General features: G+C 34.2%; 1 protein-coding gene across 4 annotated transcripts in view; it reads left to right on the top strand.

Moving 5' to 3' along the window:
• Window positions 1-26,363, top strand: part of Ctnna3 (catenin alpha 3) — a 1,740,232-nt gene that overhangs the window by 1,310,391 nt on the left and 403,478 nt on the right. For all 4 annotated transcript variants that reach the window (XM_074078977.1, XM_074078976.1, XM_074078978.1 and 1 more), the window contains one exon: window positions 23,933-24,133. In XM_074078977.1, the coding sequence (XP_073935078.1) occupies window positions 23,933-24,133 (201 nt within the window). The remainder of the gene's footprint in view (window positions 1-23,932; window positions 24,134-26,363) is intronic.

The raw sequence follows: 26,363 nt of genomic DNA, 5'->3' as shown, positions 1-26,363 counted from the left end.
TACCATATGATCCAGCTACACTGCACCTGAGTACCCACCAAAAGGAATCAAAGTCAGCATGCAATAGAAATATCTGCACAATCATGTTTTCACAATAGTCAAATTATGGAATGAACCTAGGTGCTTATCAACATATGAATGATAAAGACACTGACATATAAACAATGGATTACTATTTATTCATAAAGAAGAATGTAATAATGTTTGCAGGAAAATGGATGGAACTGGAAATCATTATGTTAAGTGAAATAGGTCAGACTGAGATAAATACCACGTTTTTAACTCATATGCAGAATCTAGATTACAGACATGAAAATAGAAGGTAGACTATTTGGGAAGAAGAAGGGGACTATTGGTGCAAAAGGAAGGGTAAAGAGTGGGTGAATATGATCAAAATACATTTATATGGGTTTGAAAATTATCATTTCATGACTTTGTACAACTTGTATATGCCTAAAAATTAATGAATAAAAAAGTTCTCTAAGATAATAAATGGCAATATGTTCTTACATTTATATTTCTTGTTTAATATTATTTTTCCCAATGAACTTTATGTTTGAGCCAGGCAGGACTTTTAAACATATTGGTACTGTTTAACTTGAAATTAGCAAAGTGATCTGCACATAATGGAAACTCAATAAATATGGGGTAAACATGTAAATGAAACATATTATACAAATAGGTAATAATCTATCTTGAAAATAATATTCCATGTGTCTCTGAATTGTTAGTATATTAACATATTTGTAAACAGAAAAAATTTGCAAAGTAATTAATGAAAGAAGAATGCCAATATACAGCCTGCTTTATAACATCTTCCTTGAGGCCTTTTATATTTCTGATTCTGTCCTTCGTGCTGAAGATTCAATAAATGTTTGAAGAAGGAAGTATTTTCCCTCAAGGTGCTCAGTCTAGCAGGGAGATACACAGGTACAGAGATTTTGAGCAGCCAGAACACTGATAAACTTTATGCTTGTAGTCAATAGTTTTAATCATCCAATGCAGATAACTAAATTTAGTACAGCCTTTAACATTATAATCCCATTGGATTAGTAATTATTTTCTTATGTTCCCTGAATTATTAGGAACATAAAAGATAGCATGAAATAAGGACAGTTGCTATATTTATCAAATAAACATTATATGGGGTACTTCATATTCATGTGAAATAAAACCAATTAATATTTTGTTTGGTAATATTTTAATTCTCTTTTTAAATGCATTAAATTTGTAATATGCACAATGGATGTTTTCCATTTTGAGTTTCATGCTCTCACTATTTGAGGTCAAGAAATGAGTGAATGATGATAAGGAAAAAAATCATGTAATTGAATAGATAAGTTGAGCTACTCTATGTATCACTACAGGGAAAATGGAATAATTTAATAATGGGAAAAAAATACAAACAATAGCCAGGCTCCTGTGGCTCACAACATGCCCTCCTCACTTCTTAGGAAGCAGAGATCAGGAGGATCATTGTTCAAGACCAGCCAGGACAAACAGTTCACCAGACCCCATCTCCAAAAATAACCAAGACAAAATAGATTGGAGATGTGACTCTAGTGGCACAGTGCACACTTCATAATCCCAGTGCCACCAAAAAAAATGCAAATAATATGATATCTGAATGCTTACTGGAGCTGGTCATTAACATTTGCACATATTTTTTACTCAATCCCTACAAGTCTCAGAGAGGATAAATCTTATTAAACCCATTTTGTTAATGAGGAAACAAATTTAGTTTACATAAGGTTTAGGGATATTACTTTCCTAAAGTTAATAGAAATAGTAAGTAGAAAAGCCAAAACCATAACCCAGGATTCTACTGTAAGTTCACATAATTTACCTGTGCTTCCATGTCTCTCTGTGTGTACTATTTCTAAATCCTGCTCTATGTTCTTACCTATCTCATGGTCCTTTCACAATGATGATAGTTCTCTGATTTCTGATTCAGAATACTCCAGAATGAGAAAAATAGTCTAGCTTTTATTTAAGTTCTTTAATATCATTTTATAACTTGTGACAACCGCACATTTTCACACATGTAATAGATGCAAGTATGATGAGAGATGGAGTGCTATATGTTTCAATTTGTATATGATTGACTGTCACAGTCAAACATTGTGTTCATCATTTTGTTTATAATATTGTGTACTTCCTGCAGTTTTCTGTATCAATACAATATTGTTCTAAGTGATCATTTTTTCTAAACATGTTGGTATTTCACTAGAGCGAAAGACATAAGAGGCCTCCAGATGCAGGAAAATAAGCCTGAACTTATAGATACATATCACTGAGAAAACATTTGCAGCCAATTTTGACCAGTTCTTGATTAGTGTGGATAATACTAAGAGAAAAAATGTTATGCTAACTTTCTGAAATCGAGTGAGGAAAGCACGGGTAATTGTAGTCCCATAAATTGTTATTTTATAGCTAACTTTATGGAACAAGGTAGATCACTAGCCCTAAATATAGACAATGAAATAAAGACCACATATACCAGTGAAAATGACTATTTGCAGTTCAACAAACATGATTAGAAAAGGAAATAAAATGGAAAAGGCAACAAAATGAAAATTAAAGGAAAACAAAATCAGATCAGATGTTGTGAATCTGTTTTTCATGCAGATGCTTAAATGTGAGGAATGGCCTTCCAGGCAAGGTTGCTGAGATAATAACACTGAATATGTTCAAGATGGTTTGATTAGATGGTCTGACAGTGGAGGTTTAGAACTGGAAGGAGAATATACTGTGTAGGGTAACTGTGATCTTTGCATTTTAAAATAAATTTTGCATCTTTATTCAAAATCTTGAATAAAGATGGCAATGTCTTTGCATTTTGATTAGTCTCAACACAAAGAGCATTACATGTTTCATTTCACATTTTTATCAGTGTTTCATCAGCTTACTTCTCATTACTGTTAGCAGTGTTTGCTGTCATGTTATCTTTCTTCCTGTGTTTCTTAACATGGTTTCTCTGCAGTACCTACATTAGATTTCCCTAATGTGATCCCTGTTATGTGGACTTTTGTATCATGTGCTATTGTCTTTCATCATGTTTTACTTTTGGCCAACACCTCTTCTAAACAAAATATAGATAGTTTACACTGGTTCAATGCAATTCACTGTAATTGTTTGATAGGGCTGCTGTTCATATTATCACCTTACAAGTGTCTATGATACAAAAATGTGTTCTTCAGGACAGAAGTAGCAAATAAAAGGATTAAACTACTTATTTAGTCTTTATAAAGGAAGCTTTAATTTTTTCATGACTCTCTTATCCTGAATTTAACTGAACAGAACTAAGATGTTTATATGCAAAGGCCATAAATTATATTTTGCAAGTTGTGAATGAAGCAACCAAAAAACTTAAAATATGCAATAAAAATTACATGTAAGCCATAAATAAGCCATCCAATACAATAATATTAGTAAATTTGTTATGTTACCTAAAACTCTGAGTTTTAAAGAAAATCAGAAAGAATTTTGAAGAAATTATTCAGTTTTCATGTAAATGTCACTTCAGCAGTGACTCCCATTATAATAAATTCCTTGTCTGTGAAACTCTTACAGCCTAGACACATCAGTGCTTATTGAACCTGTACAAACACATACTTACCATTATTTTATGTATATATATATATATATATATATATATATATATATCAGAAATTGAATCCAGGATGTTATACATGCTAGGCAAGTGCTCTACCATTTAGCTATACCAAAGCCCTTTATAACTATCATTTTGATAGGGAAATGGGCCCAGTCCTATTCTTATAATCATTAAGGAACTTAAAAATATTCAAAGGCCAAGATGTACACATCATGATGCGTTTGATCTCAGTGGGAAAATCCATAATACATAATAAAATGATGAATAAACACAGAAAGAAGAAGTGTGTTACTAGAAAGAGAAATGGTCTGGCATTCTTTATCTCTCTACATTACGGCACTTGTGTTCCTTGTAGTCATTTGTTAAGGGCATATTTCTGGGATTAGACTGAATTCTGTTACAGCAAAGACTATGACTTTTTGTGTGTCAGGGTCTTTCTAAGTAGGTAGGCTGACATCAGACTAGCATTCTTCCTGCCTCCGCTTCCTGAATGTGTTATAGGTCTGGCTCTGACTGTGACTTCTCTTCTCTTTTTCTTTTAACTTTATTTTTATTATTGTTGTACTGGAGGTACAATCTGACATTCACAAATGTTCCTACACTATATCATTGTTACATCACTCTCTCCATCATTCTCTCCCCTCCCCCCTACTTGCATTCCTGGAATAGTTTCAACAAGTCCCATTTTTCCATTTACATACATATGTGCATAATATTTTCACAATATTCACCCTCCCACCCCCTTTCCTTATATCTTCCCCTCCCACTGGTACCAACCCCCCAGACAGGACTTGTTTTGCCTTCCTGTTCTCCATTTTTATTTAAAAAATGACATTTTTGTTTGTTTAACATAGCTATACAGGGTATTTTATTGTGACATTTCAATTATGCGTGTATTATAAACTGAACTAGTTCATTCTCTCTATTTTTCTTCTTTGCACCTTAGTCCCCTTTTTATGGTGATTTCAACAGGTTTAAATAGTCTATATTCATTCTTGTATAGTAATTACATCAACCATGTTCACCTTCTTAACTTACTATCTTTTCTTTTTTTATAACTGGCAAAATATATAGTTTTGAAACTCTATTAGTATTCACTGAATGAATGAATAATAATTTTTTCAATAAGTGATATGTTGTGTATATGACTATATGTAAAAGTAGTCATTGAATAAAAACTACCAGTTTACAAGTACTATCATTTCTAAGCACAATTCTTCATTCTTCTTGGAAGAATTGTGATTATTAAGTTTTACCTGGAAGTTTAGCTTTATTTCACCATTACATGGTTGGTATAAAATGAGAAAGTTCTTAGTTCTCTAAGTCTTACCTACTAAGGTTGTCTGTTTAATAGCTGTTTGTGAATAATAGAGTATAATTTTAAATATTCACAATTAAAATAGTAATGCTGTGTATCACTACATGCAGTATTATTTTTTGAAAAATATGAAAATAATTTTAAAATAAAAATTATCAATAAAGCCACTAAATATTGAAAAATATTATTAGTATTTTTGGAAATGTCTTTCTATACATATGCTGAAGAGGTATATAATTATAAGTTTATTGTAGATAAATAAATAACCATTTAGGCCAGGCATGGGGATATATGTCTGCAATCCCAGCACTTGGCAGGTGGAGGCAGGAATATCCTGAGTTGTAGGTCAGCTTGGACTACATGGTAAAATCATGCTTCAAAAACACTAAAGTAATAATGCCATTTTCTAGTAACAATTTGGGGACTGTCATTTCCTGACCAAATGTCACCAATCCACTATATAGATTGAGAAATGAACTCATTTTCTGAAATGTTCAATAGGCATTCCAGTGATTTCTTGTGAAGTCAGGGCTGAATCTCCATAAACATTTCTGCACCTGTCTCAGAAAAAGAAGAAAACAAAAGGAATACAGGCTGTCTTAACTTTTAATTATGCAGCTCTTCTACAACATTCCTGAAAACTGGGTCCATTCCCAAGGTGTGCAGACGTATCATCAACTTTAGGTGTCACTTTCATGTGGATGTCCAAGGTATAATTGAGGTGAAATCTATAATCATTTTCTTGACATTTTCATCTACAGTAATTTCACTTCGTGATTTCAAAAATTTTAGTGAACTGCATTGTTAATTATTTCTGCTTTATTACATTATTAAAAAATGTTGAATATAACCAAAAGTGATTTTTAGTATCCTTCTTTTAATATTTGAATAAATCTGTGTTTATTCAAAAAGACTGGGGATCAAGTGTGTATGGTTACATTTAAATTAGTAAATTAAGTAACAATATAAAAGCACATAGAGTATCAAGAAATAGCAACTCTTCAGAGAAAAGCCATTTATGCTGGTAAAATTGGGACCATCCATGTTACAGGAGGGCTAAGAATGAGATCCACTAAAGAGTTGTCCAGAGAGCTTTGTGCCAGGAGAAATGCTACGGAAAGGTACATGATATACACGGAGTCTTTGGAAGTCCAAGAAAGAGGAAACACATTGAGTTGCCTGAAAACATGGCACCTTAACATTTTAAGCCTTATCCTTGGTGCTTGATTTTGTTATTACTCTTTGTAATTTGCTATTTGCTTGCATGCAGTCTTATAAGGTTTTGCATATTGTTCGAAACAATCACAGTGATCCAGAATATTTTGTGAATTTATACTGATTTGGGTATGGGAAATTGCAGGTTGGATTTGCTTTTAACCTCACGGACTTTATGATATATGTAGCAGATTCAGGATTTTAATTTTAGTTTCTTTGAAATAATTAGAAATGAAACAGAAGAAGAATTTTTCTCTTGGAGAGAAATCTGTTGTGCCACTTTTTTGGAATCTGAGAACAAAACATAAGAGATCAACAAAAGGATGTTGTGTCTAATTTTTTTTTTGTGGTACTTTGGATGAAACCCAGAGCCTCATACATGGGAAGCAAGCACTATACCATGGAGCTACATCTCCAGCCCCCCGTGTCTGACTTTGACGTAAATTCTAGGCATGTGTCTATAGACATAAATATCTAAGGCATATATCCCATAATAGTCTTGTGCTTTATAATGGTTAGCCTATCGTACTTTCCATTTGGAGACACAGTGTATTTTAGGAGATAACCAAAAGTAGTTGAACAATATCTTAAATATACTTGGGAAAAAGAAAAAAATATCAGGTTATAAGAAATTCATTTATTCTTAATTTTATCCATACATTTTTCATTTTATGTACATTATTACCTAGTATTTGTTCTTATGTATTTGTTTCATACCTCTAGGACTTCATTCTAAATATTGCCAAAATTTGCATATGTCTGTGCCCAAAAAAATAGATTTCATAACTGGACACCCAAGCTGTTCTACATTTTGAATGATAAAGAAGGAGCAGCACCCCAATAAATACTGTTTTTTTTATGAGTACCAGCCACAGAAACAGTCAACATCAGCATTCACTGCGTAGCAACTGAGTGGTTTTATTACATAATACTGTAGAATTGCTCACTACTGTCTGTTCCTGCTGACAGTCCTGATGTTCAATCTGGTAATATCCTCGAAGCTACTTTTTCTTTTTCACGCAGTGCTTTGTTATTAGATGGTAATAGGTTCTTGGTCTGTGGAGAGAAAGCAATGGGACAATTAACATGAAAAGATCAGTTAGAGAATCAATGGAAGAAAGTTTGGTCTGCATGAGAAAGCCTAAGGTTTGTTTTATTTTTCTGTTTGCTTATGTCATCAAGATAAGGTCATAAGTGTAACATTCTAGACTTTTTTATTTTTTATAGCTGAGTACCTGACACATTAAACTTCATTTGTTAACTTCTTCTGTGGTTACCTTCTCTGGTGATATTTCTAGAATACATCCTTTAGGTTCCTTCCAGTTATAATGGATCCATATAGGTCCAGAGTACTAACATTACTAGGCACTGTCCCTGTGATCTTTGCAGAATTAAAACTACCCTCTAAAAATGTATAGATGTTATCTTATGCCCAATTAACATTAGTGTGAAAAGTTATGATGCATACAGATATATAATGCTATAACCAATCTTTTACACCATTTATATAACATTGAGAAATGTTTTAAACTTATAATTTCACCTTTCCATCATATACTTGGAATTGTCAAATGGCAGAATTATAGAATTTTAGAATCATCTCAAAGTCAGATGAGACTTTAGTATTCATGGGACCTTGGCAGGTTGGACAAAACCTGATTTTGAATTATGACTCAAACAACTCTTTGTGAATTTTGGAAAGACACTTGTCTTCTCAAAACCTCAAATTTACATCTATAAAACTGAAATATAACAGACCTACATATTGGAATTATTATAAGAATTCAAGGAAATGAAGCACTGGGTATGGTAGTGTACGCTTGTAATCACAGAACTGGGGAAGCTGAGGCAGGAGAACTGTGAGTTCTTGGCCAACGTGCGGCAAGAGACCTTGTCTAAAAATGAAATAAGTAAAATAAATAAAATAAAATTTTAAATGGTGTATAGCTTATCTAGTACTATGCCTAGAAAACAACAGGCAATCAAAAAGTACTTGTTAGAAAGTAAAACAAGGTCAGGCATAGTGGTCCACATTTATAATCCCAGCTTTTTGAGAGATGGAAATCAGAGGGATTATGGTTTGAGGACAGTCTGAGGAAAAAATTGGAGAGACCCCATTTTAGCAAACAAACTTGGCATGATAGATCACATCTGCATTCCCAGCTATGTGGGAGTCATAAATAGGAGTATTGCAGTCCTAGGCCCACCCAGGCAAAAAGTGTGAGACCTGATCTGACAAATAACCTAAAGCTAAAAGGACTGGAGGAAAGGCTCAAGTGGTAAAGGGCTTGCCTAAATGTACAAGACCCTCAGTTCAATGCCCAGTTCTGCAAGAATAAAAAACTCAGACAAAGAAAACCAATTGACAACTAAAGATAAATATGAAGGGAGTGTATCTTGGAAAGATTAAAAAATGTCTAAAGTTTCTGCTTCGTATGTAGACATCTGTTGTCAAAGGCATAGGATTAAATTTCATTACTTTTCTTAAAGTCATAGGAGCTAAGCATAGAGCTAAACGTGGTGCTTAGTAGAGGCTTACTATAGACTTGACACTGAATATGGAATGACTGAAGAATCTCTTTAGTTGTTAACATCAATGAAACAATATCAATACATTACTATTAACTGTATTGCATAGTTTACATTAGGGTTCACTGTGCATTGCACATTCAGTGGGTTTTGACAAGTATATATTGGCATGTGTTCAATATTACAGTATCTCACAGGTAGTTTTGCTACCCTGAAAATCTCTGGTGCTCCACTAATCCCATTTACCTAAGCCTGAACCCCTGGTCATTTTTGGTCTCCACAGCTTTGCCTCCTTCTGACTATCAGCTGTTGGAATCATCCAACCATGTCCACACAGACAACTTTCATTCGTTTCCTCCCCATCTTTTTGTATTTTGATACCTTATTTATTTATTTATTGTTTTTACTTTATAACTTCTATTGTCTGGCTGCTCCACAGTTTATCATTTCACCTGCTGAATGACATGTTCCTTGTTTCCAAGTCTTGCAATTATATACAAAATTGCTATAAACATTCATGCGTAGGTGTGGATGTAAGTTTTCTACATATATGGATAAGTACCAATGAGCGATAAGTGGATTGCATTGAATTGCTTGCTTACCTTTATAAGAAACACCCAAACTCTCTTGTGATGTGGTAGACCACTTTCCATTCATTCCAGCACTGAATCAGCATTTCTGTTTCTCCAGATGCTCACCCTCATTTGGTGCTGTCAGTGTTTTGGATGTTAATCACTTTAATAGAGATGCAATATGTTGTTATAATTTGTAATTTCCTGATGACAGTATCATGTTAGGTATCTTTCCACATTTGTCACCTGTGCTTTTTTTTTTTTTGATGAAAAGTCTGCTCAGGTCTTTGGCACATTTGTAATTGAATTTTATTATCGGGTTTTAATAACTCTTCACGAATCTTGTATCCTAGTCTCTTATGTGTGTGTCTTGGAAATGTTATCATTCAAAATGAAAATATTCCATTCTCTTAACAGTGTCTTTTACAAAGCACATTTTTTTCAGTTTTTATGTAGACCAACTTACTATATATTTCTTTCACTGGTTATGCTTTTGGCACTGCTTTTAAAAATCCCCTGCCTTCCCCAGGATTACCAAGATTTTCTCCTATTATACCTTATTGAAGACTTACAGTTTTTTATTTTAAATTTAGGCCTATGACTCAACATGTAAATTTTACTTTACATTTTTTCCCCCTTGGATAGAACCATACTTGAAATATTAGCAGCTTCCAAGTCAAAGTGCATAGTCTAAGAATAATTTTCCAAAGTTGAAACTATGACTTTTACAAAAAAAAAATCAGTTTTGAGAACCACCAAGATGATAAAGCATTTTTAAAGAGAATTGGATAAAGAATGGCTCAATAAAATTTCTGATTTAAGACACAACTGGTTCCTGCCCTAAAGAGCAATAAAGCTTTAACCTTTAGAATTATCTTTGCTAAAAAAATTATTCCCATCTCTACCAGATGCAAAATTATTTGAATTACTATGTGACAAGGATCATTTACACGGAGACAATTTTTCAAAATGAAGGGAGCATCCATCACTACAGTGTTGTAAAGTATCCTGATCAACACGACAATGAATGCAAGAAACATAGCATGCCTGTGAGCTAAGTACCTGCCAGGCAAGACTTATCTGCAGTCTGATGGAAAAGCACTGAGAGAACTAAGGATAGTCCATTTTGCCTATTTCTAAGCTTTTGAAATTTTCTTTTTATTTAAATATTTTTATTCATTTATTCACATGTGCATATGTTGTTTGATCCATTCCTTCCTCCTGGCCCCCAGACCCTCCCTTGCCTCCAAGCAGAACCTGTTTGCTCTTTTCTCTAATTTTGTTGAAGAGTAGACATAAGCAATAATAAGAAAGTCAAAGCATTTTTTCTAGTTAAGATAAGGATAGCTATACAGAGAGATTCCTAGCATTGCTTCCATGTACAAATGTGTTACAACTCAAGTTGATTCATCTCTACCTGACCTCTTCACTAGTTCCTTATCCCCTTCCCATATTGACCTCTGTCACTTTAAGGTTTCTATATAAGTTCCTCTGCAGTGGGGACATCAAACACTTTCATGTTTTGGGTTTTCTACCTATCCCCATACCTCCCGTATGTGCTCTCCCCTTGTCATATGACCCAAGTCCAACAACATTACTGTATTTGCCCTAGATCTAAAGTCTGCATATGAAGGAGAAAATATGATTTTTGGTCTTCTGAGCCTGGCTAACCTCCCTCAAAATGATGTTCTCCACTTCTATCCATTTACTTGTGAATGATAAGATTTCATTCTTCTTCATGGCTGAGTAAACTTCCATTGTGTATAAATACCACATTTTCTTGATCCATTTGTCAGTAGTGGGGCATCTTGGCTGTTTCCATAACTTGGCTATTGTGAATAGCACTGCAATAAACATGGGTGTGCAGGTGTCTCTGGAGTAACCTGTGTCACATTCCTTTGGGTATATCCCCAGAGGTGGAATTGCTGGATCATATGGCAGGTCTATGTTCAGATTTTTAAGAAGCCTCCAAAATTTTTTCCAGAGTGGTTGCACCAGCTTGCATTCCCACCAGCAGTGTACAAGGGTTCCCTTTTCCCCACACTCGCTAACACCTGTTGGTGGTGTTTTTGATGATGGCTATTTTAACAGGGGTGAGGTAGAATCTTAATGTGGCTTTTATTTGCATTTCCTTTATGGATAGAGATGGTGAGCATTTTTTCATGTGCTTTTTTGCCATTTGAATTTCTTTTTTTGAGAAAGTTCTGTTTAGTTCAGTTGCCCATTTTTTATTGGTTCATTGATTTTTGAGAGAGTTTAATTTTTTAAGTTCCCTGTATTCTGATTTATAGCTGGCAAATAATTTCTCCCACTGTGTGGGTGGTCTCTTCAGTTTAGAGACCATTTCTTTGTTGTACAGACGCTTTTAAATTTTATGAAGTCCCATTTGTCCATCCTTTCTCTTAGTTGCTGAGCTGCTGTGGTTCTATTGAGGAAGTCTTTGTCTACACCTATTACTTCTAGAGTATTTCCTGCTCTTTCCTGTACTAACTTCAGAGTTTTGTGTTTGATATTAAGGTGATTGGTTCATTTTGAGTTGATACTACTACAGGGTGATAAATACGGATCTAGTTTCAGTTTTCTGCAGGCAGATAACCACTTTCCAAGCAACATCTGTTGAAGAGGCTGTCTATTCTGCATTGTATGTTTTTGTCACCTTTGTCAAAAATAAGGTGGGCATCGCTATGTGCATTCATATACAGGTCCTCTATTCTGTTCCACTGATATTCAGTCTGTTTTTGTGCCAGTACCATGCTGTTTTTATTGCTATTGCTCTGTAATAAAGTTTGATGTCAGATATTGTGATACCTCCAGCATTGCTCTTTTTGCTGAGTAGTGTGTTGGCTATTAGTGGTCTCTTGTGTTTCCAAATGAACTTTAGGGTATATTTTTCAATCTCTGTGATGAAAGTCATTGGGATTTTGATGGGAATTGCATTAAATATATAGATTGATTTGGTAGTATAGCCATTTTTGCTATGTTGATTCTACCAATCCATTGCAGGGAAGATCTCGTTACCTTCTGTAGTCTTCCTCGTACTCTTTCTTCAGGATTTGTAGTTCTGCTTGTAGAGGTCATTCACATCCTTTGTTAAGTTTACTACTAGGTTTTTTTTTTGAGGCAATTATAAGTGGAATTGTTTCCATATATTCTTTCTCAGTTTGTTCGTTATTGGTGTATAGAAAAGGTAATGATTTTTGTAAGATGATTTTGTAATCTGGTACCTTGCTGTAGCTGTTTTATGGTGTCTAGGAGTTTTGGAGTAGAGTTCTTTGGGTCTTTAAAGTATAGGATCATATCATCTGCAAATAGGGATACTGTGACAGTTTCTTTACCTATTTATATTCTTTTTATTTCTTCTTCTCGCCTAATTGCTCTGGCTAGGAATTCCAGTACTATGTTGAAAAAGAGTGGGGATAGTGGGCATCTTGTCTCTTTCCTGTTTTTAGAGGAAATGGTTTCAGTTTTTCACCATTAAGTTGATGTTGGCTGTAGGTTTGTCATATTTAGCCTTTACAATGTTGAGGTACTTTCCTTCTATTCCTAGTTTTCTTGGAGCTTTTATCATGAAGTGGTGTTGGATCTTGTCAAAAGTTTTTCCTGCATCTATTGATGCTTCTGCATCTATTGTCTTTGATTGTATTGATGTTCTGTATTACATTTATACATTTGCATATATTGAACCACCTTTGCATCCCTGGGATGAAGCTGATGTGGTCATGGTGAATGATCTTTCTGATGTGTTCTTGGATTCAGTTTGCCATTATTTTGTTGAGGATTTTTGCATTGATGTTCATTAAGGAGATTGGCCTATAATTCTCCTTTTTGTTGGTATCTTTGTCTGGTTTTGGGATGACTATAATACTGGCTTCATAAAATGAATTAGGCACTGTTCCTTCCCTTTCTATTTTGTGGAAAAGTTTAAGAAGAATTGGTATTAGTTCTTCTTTAAAGGTCTGATAGAATTCAGCAGAAAATCCATCAAGTCCTCGACTTTTCTTTTTTGGGAGACTCTTTATTGCTGCTTCAATTTCATTTTGTGTTATAGATCTATTCATGTGATTAATATCCTCTTGGTTCAATTTTGGATGGTCACAAGTATCTAGAAATCTGTCCATTTCTTAAAGATTTTCAAATTAGAATATAGGTTCTCAAAGTAGTCTCTGATGATTTCCTAGATTTCCATGGTGTTTGTTGCTATCTCCCCTTTTGCATTTCATGTTTTACTGATTTGTGTTTTCCCTCCTCATTTTAGTTAGGTTTGTCAGGGGTCTGCCAATCTTATTTATTTTTTCAAAGAACCAACTTTTTGTTTCATTGATTTTCTGTATGTTTTTTGTTTGTTTGTTTGTTTCTATTTCATTGATTGGGCCCTTATTTTTATTTATCTCCTTCTGCTTGTTTTAGGATTTGCTTGTTCTTGTTTTTCTAGGAGTTTGAGATGTAGCATTAGGTCATTGATTTGAGATCTTTCTGTCCTTTTAATATATGCACTCATGGCTATAAACTTTCCTCTTAAGACTGCCTTTTCTGTGTCCCATAGGTTCTGGTAGGTTGTGTTTTCATTTTCATTGGCTTCCAGGAACCTTTTAATTTTCTCTTTTATTTCATCAATGACCCATTGACCATTGAGGAATGTATTGTTCATCTTCCCATTGTATGTATGTTTTACTGTTGTTTTTGTTGTTGAGTTCTAATTTTAATGTATTATGATCAGATAGAAGGCATGGGGTTATTTCTACATTCTTATATTTGCTGAGGCTTACTTACTTTGTGCCCTAAGATATGATCAATTTTGGAGAAGATTCCATGAGCTGCTGAGAAGAATATATATTGTGCAGAAGTTGGATGAAATACTCTGTAGGCATCAGCTAGGTCCATTTGATCTATGGTGTGACTTTTGTGTTAATGACCTATCTTTTGGTTATAGGGGGTACTAAACTCTCCCACTACCACTATGTTGGAGACTATATATGTTTTTAGGTCCTTCAGAGTATGTTTGATGAAATTGGGTGCATTGATGTTGGGTGCATATAGGTTGATAATTGTTATTTTCTTTTGGTGTATTCCCCTTTTATTAGTATGGAGTGTTCTTCTTTATCTTGTTTGATCAATGCAAGTTTGAAAGCTACTTTGTCCTAGATAAGTATTGCTACTCCTGCCTGTTTTCAGGGGCCATTGGTTTGATAAATTTTCTTCCAGCCATTCACCCTAAGACAGTGCTTGCTTTTGTCAATGGCATGGGCCTCCTGTAGGCAATAGATTATTGGATCTTCTTTTTTAATGCAATGTGCCAAATGGTGTCTTTGATGGGGGAATCAAGTCCGTTAACATGCAGTGTTAATATTGATAGGTGTGTGGTGATTCCTGTTATTTAGTTGTCTTTTTTGTTTAAGGTTTGATTGTGTGCAGTTGAATCAATGTTATTCTCTACTTTTTTGCCGTTTCTTGTCCTGTGGTTTGGTACTGCCTGTCCTTTCATGGTTTTATATGCTTTCATTTTCTGTGTCAGAATTCCTTGAAGAATCTTTTGTAGTGGTGGCTTGGTGGTCATATATTGTTTAGTTTCTGCTTATCATGAAAGACTTTTATTACTCCATCTATTTTGAGTGAGAATTTTGGTGGATAGAGTATCCTAGGATTGAAGTTATTTTCATTCAGTGCCTGGAATACCTTCCTCCATGCCCTTCTTGCTTTTAAAGTTTCCATTGAGAAATGTGCTGTGATTTTGATGGGTTTACCTCTGTATGTTATTTGTTTTTTCTCTCTTACAACCTTAAACTTTCTTGCTCTGTTCTCTGTGCTTGTTGTTTTTGTGATAATATGTCATTGGGTAGTTCTATTTTGGTCAGGTCTGTTTGGTGTTCTGGAGTCTTCCTGTTCTTATATTGGCATAGTTTTCTCCAGATTTGGGAAATTTTCTGTCATTATTTTGTTGACTATATTACTAATTCCTTTTGCTTGCACCTCTTCTCCTTCTTCAATGCCCATGGTTCTCAGGTTTGGTCTTTTATGGATTCAGTGAGTTCTTGCATATTCCTTTTGTAGGTCTTGAGTTGTTTGACTAATAGCTCTTCAGTTTTTCCTTTAATTTCCATTTTATCTTCAAGTTCTGAGATTCTGTTTTCCACTTGTTCTATTCTGCTGGGGTGGCCTTCTATTGTGTTTTTTATTTCTGTTTCATTTTTTTTCTGAGGTTTTCCATATCATGGGTCACTTCCTCTTTAATATTGTCAATTTTCATCCTTAATTCATTCATCTCTCTATTAATGGTGTTCTCTGTTTCACTTTGGTATTTATTGAGGGTTCCTATGAGTTCATTTATTTGTTTTTGTATTTTCTCCTATTCTTTATTTTTGTTGTCTTAGAATTTCTTGAGTGCCTTCTGTACATTTTGTTTGACCATGTCTAGTAACATCTCCATGAAATTCTCGGTGATTACTTGCAGGATTTCTTCTTTCAGAATGTTCTTTTTGGCTTCGTTAGGTTCCTTGGCATAGTTTATCTCTGTTTTGTTGGATTCTGGAACTGGGTATCTGTTTTCTTCATTTCCTTCTGAATCCTGTATTAATTTATTTTGGGGGGAGAATGGTTTTCATCCCTTTTTTTTCTTCTCATCATTCTACTTGGTGCTGTTTCTGTTCCTGGTCTCTGTGTAATATAGTACTGGCTAACTTCTAATAGTAACATTAAGAAAACCAAGAAAGGAAAAAAGAAAAAAATAAATACAGAACCAAAGAAATCAACAGGGGGAGGTGGTGGACAAACAAACAGGGAACAAGACAAACAAACACATAAAGAAAAAAAAAATTCCAGGTTCAGGAACAATAGAATTTTAGTCTTAGTAGTTCTGGTGTTACTCCTTCAGCATCCAGTCCTGGTGTTGGTATTTAAGCAGAAGCTCAGTCTTAGTCTCACCAGGTGGTTGAGGAGTCTGGCCATTTTTATTTTTTTCCTGTCTTTCAGCAGCAGCTGCTTTGTCAGCTCCTCCCTCAGTGATGTGTGGCAGTTTGAGTTTGTATATTGTCCGCAGGTTCTGGAGATCAGCTCTGTTGCCCACTAGCTGTCCTTCTTTGGAGTTGGGTTTTTGCTATGTTGGTTTATTGGGGCCTTATTTCTTTGCCTTGCTACCTTTCTCTGGGGCAAGGTCAGAGATCCGTCAGCCAGCTCTCTGCTGTCAGCATGCTATGCTGGTTTTCTGACTGTTTTTCAATTTTGCAACATAATTTGACTTTGGATGTAGCTCACTGGCTCAGTCGGCAGCTTTTTACCTGCCCTCTGTCAGTCTGTTTTCCTTTTCAGTCTTTGTTTACCAAAAGTTTGAGCAGAGTACAGCTCCTTGTCCCTCCCCCTGCTCCTGTGCTCTCAGAGCACCCCACCCCTCTGTTGCATGTTCCTTTTCCCTTGTTTATTATTCAGTTTTTTTGTGTGTGGGGAGCATTGGTCCGTCTGTCCAGGGGGCTATTCTGGTTTATCCCAGGGGTAGCTGTGGGAATATGCATGTTGCTTATTTGCTCACCTGTTGGTCTGCATCTCCCAAGCAGGTTTGGAGCTGGCATCTTGTGGAGCCAGAGCCCTCCTATTTTCTCAGTGTAATGTGGTGTGGAGAAGCTTTGTATGGGCTGGAGGTTCAGAATGGTAGAGATTTTATTCTTCTTTGTGTTTTTTTTTTTTTTTCTGCCAAGAGTAGCTCCAGTGTCTCAGCAAAATTTTTGATTTATGGAGCTCATGCTGTCTGCTTCTGTCTTCTAGCCACCATCTTGGATCCCTCCTTTATAACTTTCTTAACAAGGTCACAGAGGAAGCTGTTATGAGTACCTACTAAAGACTTGCTAAAAGAAATATGACTTACATGGCACTCCCTTTTGTGTTTTTTTATTTCTGTAGAACTTGTGCTACAGAGTTATTATAAGTAGAGTTGATAACTATTTTGAGAAGGACAATCTTTTTTTCCTTTTGATTATTGTCAGAGGCAAGTCAGGTATGCTTAAGCTGTGTAAAAGTCAAATGAATAAATAGCTGGTAATGCAGAAAAACTGGGTAAATGTTCACATAAAGACTAACAAAACTTCATTAAATTACAGAGTGACTATAATGTTTGTAACTGAACACAATGGATTCACCTCTTGGTGAGTGCAGAGCCTGTAAACACAGTCACTAAAAGAGTAGAGAGAGCTTTATTAGTTACAGGAAGTGAGGAGAACACTGGAGATAATTCTCAAAGTGGTGTTTTCCCCCAAAGAAAGACAGAAAAGGGCTTTTCTTTGATAAACTTATATTTATTCACATAGGAAAAGCTCATCACCACATGTAATGGAGGACACATTCCTGAACATGCTTAGTTTGAGGTCATGTATCACATGGTAAAATAAACGGCAGATGAGAATGTCTTTGGGCAGATAATTTAGTATCATAACGAGCTTAGGAGTGACTCCAGAAAGTAGGTGGGTTTGTATAGGTTTGCCTAAGATCTTAGCTAAAGCAAACAAACAAACAAAACTTTTTAATATGTATTAGTAATTTTTTAGAGGGGTTGTAACTCCCCCCCCCATAAGTGTAAGAGATTGTTCCTAAAATTGCCTGACTAGTGGCTAATACTATGAATAGCATGTCTTCAGAGGAATGAAAGACAAAAATTTGAGCTGGATGTGGTAGTGCATGCTTGTAATCCCAGCTTTCAGGAGGTTGAGTCAGGAGGATATGGAACTATAAGCCAGTCTGGGTGACATAGTGAAACTCTCTCAAAAAGAAATAAATCAAATTTGGAGAAAATGAAATACAAACTTGTCCTTTATAGTTACCAGATCGTAAGTGCTTTGCAGGCAGAGACTGTGCTTCATTTATCTTTTATATCACCTACATTTTCTAATATGTAGTAAGACAGAGTAGGGAGAGGTGATAGAGGAAAAGATTTAGGATATTAAAAAGGAAGGAGAATTTTATGACGTTTTGCATTTAGCTGTACATCTTCATTTTTCTCAGAGTATTTCTTGCTTACGTTTTTCTGTGAGATATTAATTTGGAAACTAATCATTGTGATCAAATTCTTAAAAATTTTAATCATCAAGTAGATACATGAGCAACAATTACCTTACACATTACAGCATCCCATTGGCTTTTCTGTTTCATGTGTTTTTGGTAAAGGTACAGGAAAAATTACTGTCTTTTGGGTTTTGTATGTTGAACACTTGTAAAGTCCCATGGGTAGTGGGTTTTAAGTTAACAGCTATAGTTCCAGGTATGTGAAATTAGAAATTTATTTTCTTGTAATGAAACTTAGCCTAACTTATTTTCTGAGCTCATATGTACTGAATAAGGTAAGATACCTTAATCTTGCCAATTTAGGACACTTATCCTGTTTTTCATTATAACCCAGTTTCTTTAGAAAACTGGGTTAGCTAATATCATTTTCTTTCCCTCTCCTTCAGATTTCTGTCTTATGTATCCAGATTTTTTTTGGGGGGGGGGAACATTGGTGATGATGTTTTATTAGTTAGCTATTGATGTTTTATTAGTAGGACAAATTGTCTTCCACTTCAAGCTTTGCCATTCATATATCAAGCTTCAAGAATTTAAAACAAGCAAGCAAACAAACAAATGAACAAAAACCCTGATACTTCACACATCTGACTTCTGCAAATAAAATGTGCTTATACTTTCAGTCTATTATCTGGACTATTGATTTATAAAATTCTACACTGGAGGTCAAATGCTGGTGAACTAACTTTTTGTTTTTACTGCATTTCATTTGTTCACTTTCTATCTTCCTGGAGGCAACACAGTTGACCTTCAAATTCTGGCTTTTACTGGAGGAAACTGAATAAGTAAGAAAAAGTTACAGAAATTTAAAAAATGTATTTCAAAATCTTATTGTGCTACATTTCCTGTAATCATGGGAGGTGGAGTGAGCCAAAGAACTCTGCAACAAATGAAGTAACTTTCAGTGCAAAATCAGTTTCTCTGTTGCCCTGTGTGTTACTGTTTTCCAACTAATAGAAATCTCCCTTTGTATCTCAAGATGGCTATAAGATGATTGATGGAAATTTCTAGTAATTCAACAATTCTCTGCTCTTAAAATAATGCATGTCAGCATTTGCACTAACATCAGGGCATTCCACCTCTCACCTCAAACCGAATGTTAAGTTGATACTCTGAAGCTTTTAAGACAAACCTTCCTTATATATCAATTCTTCTAAGCATAATATTCTAAATGTGCTTATTCTATATTAACACATTCTTTCTTTTAAACCATATTTTTAAGCCCATGTGCATCTACAATTGAGAAAAAGTTCATCAGAAACAGAACTCCTAATGATTTATGCTGTGCCTGATGACTAAACACATTCCATTAACCAACTCTTAAAGTATATAATAGTTGGGAATTTTATTCAATGTATTTGGTGGGTTTTTCTTTTGTAGTGGTTTATAGGTTGTATAATGAGCCTTCAAAGCTAAAGCCATTTATGTATGAAGGACTTGGGTACATAAGTTTACTTGACAGATGAATAACCACACAATAATCATTTCTAAGAAATTAATTTATTGTTTGGCTATTGTGGATATGTGGGAGGTTCCTAACATTTTGATTTTCTTTTTCTGGAACACTATGTTTAGAATTTCATGCAAATAGATGTTGCTGGCATTCTGTGAAACATTCAAGGTAGTGGAGAGTGTCACAGGAGTGGAAATTTTGCAATCCTTTCCTAATGTCATGCTATATTTAATTGTAGTAATTCCAAAGATTATGAGTCATCATCCCCAACATCCTCAGATTAAGTCTGGTTATATGCTTTTTCCACATATTTCACTGCTATTTTTTCATATAGTATATGTTCAGGTAGGACTTTTATTTCAACATCTAACCTTACTTCTAAAATTACTCAACATGACTAACACTATGGCTTTTGACAGCATTATTCCATTGCAAACAATAACTATACAACCATCAATAAGGCCAAACAATAAAGAAGCAAAAATATTCTTGCTTTGTTTCATTCTGTTTTAAATATGAAATTGGTGAGCATATATATCATTATTCTATAAATGATAATCACTCAATTCACTGTTACTGAATATTCTTTGTATATTTTCTCCTGTGTTAAATTCACTAAAAAAAAGAGTAGTTTGTGGCAGCTATGATTTCATCCTTAATTAAACAGAAATTAGTGTTTATTAGATAATTAATCTTATAAGAATAAACATGTTTTTTCACCAATATTAATTCACTTTTATAGGACTGAGCAAAACAACACTGTAATCAAAAACTAAGCACCTCTTGTGAATACAGATAAGCATTCATTGTATGCATATATGTTATGTTTGTTTAAATAACAACCTTACCAATGTGTTTGGAAAAGATAGCTTTTTAATGTGTCATTAAAGTACACATCTGTGGACTTTTATAAAACCTGATGATACCTGCTGAAACTGTTCCAGGAATAGGGGAAGGAGAGAATAAAGGAGAATGAATGATGGAGGGGGTGAATTCAATTGTGATATATTTGATATATCATAAGAACTTTTGTAAATGCCTCAATATACCCCCACCCAGCATAACAATAAAAAAGGTGAAAAATAAAATAAAAGACCCTCTTCTCATAAAAAACCTGATGATTATTATGCCTTCTACACTTACGTTTGTACTTTAGTTCAATGGGATATATTATGGAGATGGTTCACATATGTGTTCTGTTAAGATGTGAAAACCTGGATTCATTACAGGTTTTAATGTTGCATTCATAACTGATGGTCACAAATTAAACTAAAACCCATGTGATTTATAATAAATTTTTTCAGTGTTTAATCTTTTTCTTATAAATGACTTTAATATCCTTGATATGGGTTAAATTGATTGAACTCAATTTATATTTATGATCTATAATTTAAATTTAGACAAAATATTTTTCTTTTCCAGGTGTATCTTATAAGAGAGCTTCATTTGCTCATTCAACAAACATTCTTATTATTCTAACAAGCGTCAAATCTCATAAAAAGTACTAAATAAACTTCTTCAAGGAATAAAATGAAATTCCTGCCCTCAGACATGTTTCAAAGTCTAGTAGAGAGCTAGTTTTATAAATATATCATGAAAAAGTGAGGACAAAGCTCTAATGGAAGCATATAAACCATTTCATGGGAACTCAAAATGGAACCAAGTATGTCCTACTATACAGAGTGATAAAGTCTGCACAGATTTCCTAAGGAAGGAACATTTTGAATAGTGTCTTGAAAGAATAGTAAGAATTGGACAACCAGACCATAGGGGATAAGCAGTCTTGGTCAAGATTCTAACTGACCACAGGACAGAAGCATGAAAAAAGATGGAGAATTTAAAAAAATTAAAATACATATTACTGAAGCAAGAGGGTCTTGCAAAGGAATGGTAGGGGTCAGAGCTAAAAAGGTCATTAGAGTCTATGGTAGTGTGATTTTATTCTTTGTACATTAAGAAGAAAATGTGACTCTGTAAGGCAATTGTGCCATGAATGATTACTCTCAGTATCTTCCCCACAGATGGTCAAAAGAAATGGACAGCAGATTGAGAGAGAAACAAGGAGAGTCAGGGAGAAAGACAAATGAGATGTTCTAGAATACTGAGGTTCTTTGTTGTAGTGATTTCCTGCAAGCACTTTTGAATAATAGTCTTAAAATATTGAGTGGATCTTGCTTGGAGAACTATATGGTGGTATTTAAGGCTAAGTGTATAAGTACTTATGTACCAGAAATTTTACAGCTCAGTATTAAGAATGTACATAGTAGATTTTTAAATAATAACTTCAAACTGGAAATGATTCAACTGTCCAAATGGATGAATTGAGATAAAGCTACACTGTTATACCATGAAGTAGTTAACAACTCTTATACAAAATAGTATACTTCAAACTCCCAAGCATATTGGAATGTGATGAGAAACACAAGGAATTATATATTACGTGATTCAATTATATAAAATTTAAAAACCAACTAAATTAATGTAGAATATTAGAAGTCTAATCAGCATTTTCTTTGTGGTAGGAGGGTTTAGGGGGATAGGGCACAAAGGAAGCTTTAGGAATTTTGATAATGTTCTTATACTTGATCTAGACAATGCTGACTCCCACAGAGATAATTGCCTTGGGTAATTCATTAAGTATACACAAAAGCTATGTGCACATACACATCTCTGTTATATATTTCAATATGTAATGAGCAAAATCCATGTTAAAATTTTTATCAAAAACCAAAAATAAAGAGATAAGTGTACTTTCATATTTGATATCATCTAAAAAATGTTGGGTGGAGATTCTTGGGAAAAAGCCAGAAGATGAATTAGTAACCTCTTAATTTCTTAAAAATATCATTAGCTCGGCATTGTGTTGTATGCCTGTAATCTTAGCCTATAATCCCAGTCTTCAAGAGAACAAGACAGGAAACTCTAGAATTTGAGGCCAATCTGTGCTACACAGTGGGGCAGCCTGGGCTACATAGTGAGACCTTGCCACAAAAAACAAACAAATAAAAATAAATCATTGACCATATTGTTAATATTGCACATATTTGTTCTTCTCCTGCCATGAGTTTTATCTGAGAGTTAGTCATTTTATAGAAAAATAAAATATGATTGTACCATGATAATAACTCTCTGCTATCTTCATGCACTAATCATACCATGGGGGAAGGAGAAGGAGGAGGTCTGTAGACTTATTTCAGAATAGGCAGCTCTCCCTGGGATTCATTTGCTTCAAACCAATCTTTAAATTTTTAAAAAGTGTTTGTGTGCTTGTGTGTGTGTGTGTGTGTGTGTGTGTGTGTGTGTGAAAAAAATGTGTTTTCACAGAGTTGCATTTTCATTATCTACTAAATTAGAAACTTTCTATAATTGGATTAAACCTTATAGTACATCAATGAACATTAGTTAAATATAATTCCATGGTTTTATTCTTTCATATATTTGGCATAAGTGATATATTTGAAGTTTTATAATCTGTATAATATTGCTTTTATTCAGAATTCATCATTCCATCAGTGTATATTTTATTTTCATTTTAATCTAAAAACTGTCCTTACTTTTCACCTATATGTCACCAAATTTAAAACATAATCTACTAGAACTGCAAACTAAAATAGCATGTGACCAAAAAGTTTGATGGAGGGTTTGAAAGGACCAAAGCACAGTATTTTCACACTTGGGATATATCAAGAAACACCTTTGAACACAGCTTTAGAATTAAAAATTAAAGTGATGACCGCTAAATATGTACCATGGGGAATTACTTGTGGGAGGGTGGAGAGTGAATGGGGAGAGGAAAGGTGAGGGAATATGATTAGTGGGTTTCATATACATACATGAAATAAAACAATGAACCCTCTTGCAGTTGCTTTAAGTGGAGTTGCAAAGGGGTTTAGGGAGGATGGGGGGGCGGGAATCGAACCAATGGACAATGCAAGGCTATTTGGAATTCCCCCATGCAATAAAGATATGATAATAAAAATGAAAAAAAAACTCTTAAAATGTAAATTTTCTGTTTAATGGATTTTTCTATTAAAAATAAGTATGAGCAAAATATCTGCAATTTTCCTTCATAATTAATTCTCAGTGTCCTCCATGTATACTTCTGAAGTCAGAAGTTAATATCATTATAATATGCTAGATTTGTGTGATTTAAAGAACACACAAGACTAATTTCATCTGTTCATTCACAGAAAGTCACATCTTGGAAGATGTCAACAAGTGTATCATAGCCTTGAGAGATCAGGACGCTGATAATTTAGACCGTGCTGCAGGTGCTATCAGAGGACGTGCAGCGAGAGTTGCTCACGTTGTCACAGGGGAAATGGACAGTTATGAACCCGGGGCTTACACGGAAGGTGTAATGAGAAATGTCAACTTCCTCACAAGTACTGGTGAGTCTCAGTCTCCAATGACAACTGCACTCTTCCTAACATTTGAATCCACACTGCAACCAAATGTTTATATTTATGGAAAGGAGGATGTTTTGACATACACAATGCTGCTATATAATCTGATCAGTGCTTATATCCTATGGTTATACGATTTGAAATCTATTCTAGTGAAGTAAATACATTATTTGGGGAAAAAAGGTCTTTCATAAATATATGCAATATGTAAGCTACCCATAAGCCTTACCCATTTATGAATGTTTATTAATGATAGAGATGTTCTGAGATGTAGTTGGACCACTATGGTATTAAGTACATACTAGTCTCCAGACCCTCTTTTAGCCGAATCATTGACACCCCCAGGCTTTTGTTACTTAAACATAACAAGTTTGTCATGTTTCCAGAGAAATGTTGTCTCCCTTCAACTGCAGTGGTTTGCAAAATGACATTTTGCCCTTGTCCATAATCTTCTTTGATTGCTTAAGAAATATGCAACTAGGATTTTTTGGGGGGGTACAGTACCCAAATTACTATTTTCTAAAATCAGCCAGGATATGTTTTGAGTCACTCAGAGAATGACATTTTTCTGTTTAAAAATTATTGTTAACTTTTCTCCGAGAATCTTATAGAAGTGTCAGGATTGATATGAATTCATAAATTCATTATGAATTTATGACAATGTTTTTCTAAAAAAAAAAACACTTTCAGTGAATTTGTGAAATGCTCAGGTAGAATTATTTTATTCCCTCTTAAAACTAGAGTGACATTGTATCCATGATCCCTACAGTACTTGAAATTCCATACTTACATCATCCATCTTAGAGAATCATGTTTTATGTTATGCATAAAGCATATTAAGTTTGGAAGATACACCCATTATTTAGTGAAAAAGGTAGAAGGGACAATGATAGTGATTTAAAAAATATTTACTCTCCTTTTATTTTTGAAGTTCTTTCCTGAGGTGAATTAATTTTAAAAAGCTTAACAAGAGTTAAATAACATTCACTAAAGCCTATTTCTGAAGCACCAGGCTTCAAGGCAAACTTAGCGAAGTTTACAGTGAATTGATGACTAGTTTTTTGTATTCCCTAGTATGTTGATACAAAAATTGCTGATGAATCCTGGCACATAGTTTGCTCATTATCTCTTTTTTCCTTTTTTTAAAAATTATTTTTCTACTGGAGTACATTGTGACATTTTTCCAAAGTTTTTACAATATATAGTTGAATTCACCTGCTTCATCGTTCTCCTTTGCTCTCCCTATCGCCATTCCTGGAACAGTTTCAACAGGTTTCATTTTTCAGTTTCATACATGAGCTCATAATTGTTCCACCATACTCTCTTTAAAATATTTTAAAATTAATGAAACATGAAAAATTTGCTAAGTAAAGATGAAGGAGATAGATCTGCAACTCTTGATATTAAACTGATACTCCTATACCTACTCCTCAAAGTCACAAATAGGGCACATAGAAGTTGCTTTTCTAGTTAGGTGTGGAAATACATTTCCTTGCTTAGGAACCTGGTTGTATTATGGTCACTCAGTCTGTCTTCCCTATGCTAGGTTGAAGTGGTCCTTTCTTGTTGGTTAAAATAAAGTACAGTGTTACCTGTATCAATAATTTTTTCTATCTTTTGGGAACAGAATTTTAAATAAAAGAAGAATGTATCAAAGCATTCTCTTTTTAGCTAAATGACAATTTCCTGTGGGGAACTGACTAGTTACAGTCTACCAGGGATACTATATTTTGCCCCTATATCCCCTTTTTGGAATCATCTCAGTAAAGTCTTATGGTATGCTCTTTGTGATCATATTATCCATATGATGTGCCAAGTTTTCATTTTTATACGCCACAGGAAAGAGTTTATATCTGCCATATGCCCAGAAAGAAGCAGAAGAGAAATTCAAAATTGTGTGTTCACACATTGTGTGTTCACAACTAATCTGAAATCAGAAAATTAAAATCAAATAAAATTGTTTACATACTAATTATAAGTTGGTTAATACCTCTATAATATGTGATGCCCTTACTTGCTATCTAATCAATCTGGCTACATTATCATAGCCAGAAGAAAAAACAATTCTTTCTAACTAGTGTATATAACTTCAGTTAAAATTCTAAAATAGATATGATCAATTTTGGAGAATGTTCCATGGGCTTCTGAGAAGAATGTATATTGTGCAGAAGTTTGATGAAATAGTCTGTAAACATCAGCTAGGTCCTTTTGATTA

Source organism: Castor canadensis, chromosome 7, assembly GCF_047511655.1.
Source record: "Castor canadensis chromosome 7, mCasCan1.hap1v2, whole genome shotgun sequence".
Lineage (NCBI taxonomy): Eukaryota > Metazoa > Chordata > Mammalia > Rodentia > Castoridae > Castor > Castor canadensis.
Note: the sequence above shows the minus strand (reverse complement) of the source record. Positions and strands in the feature narration are given on the sequence as shown.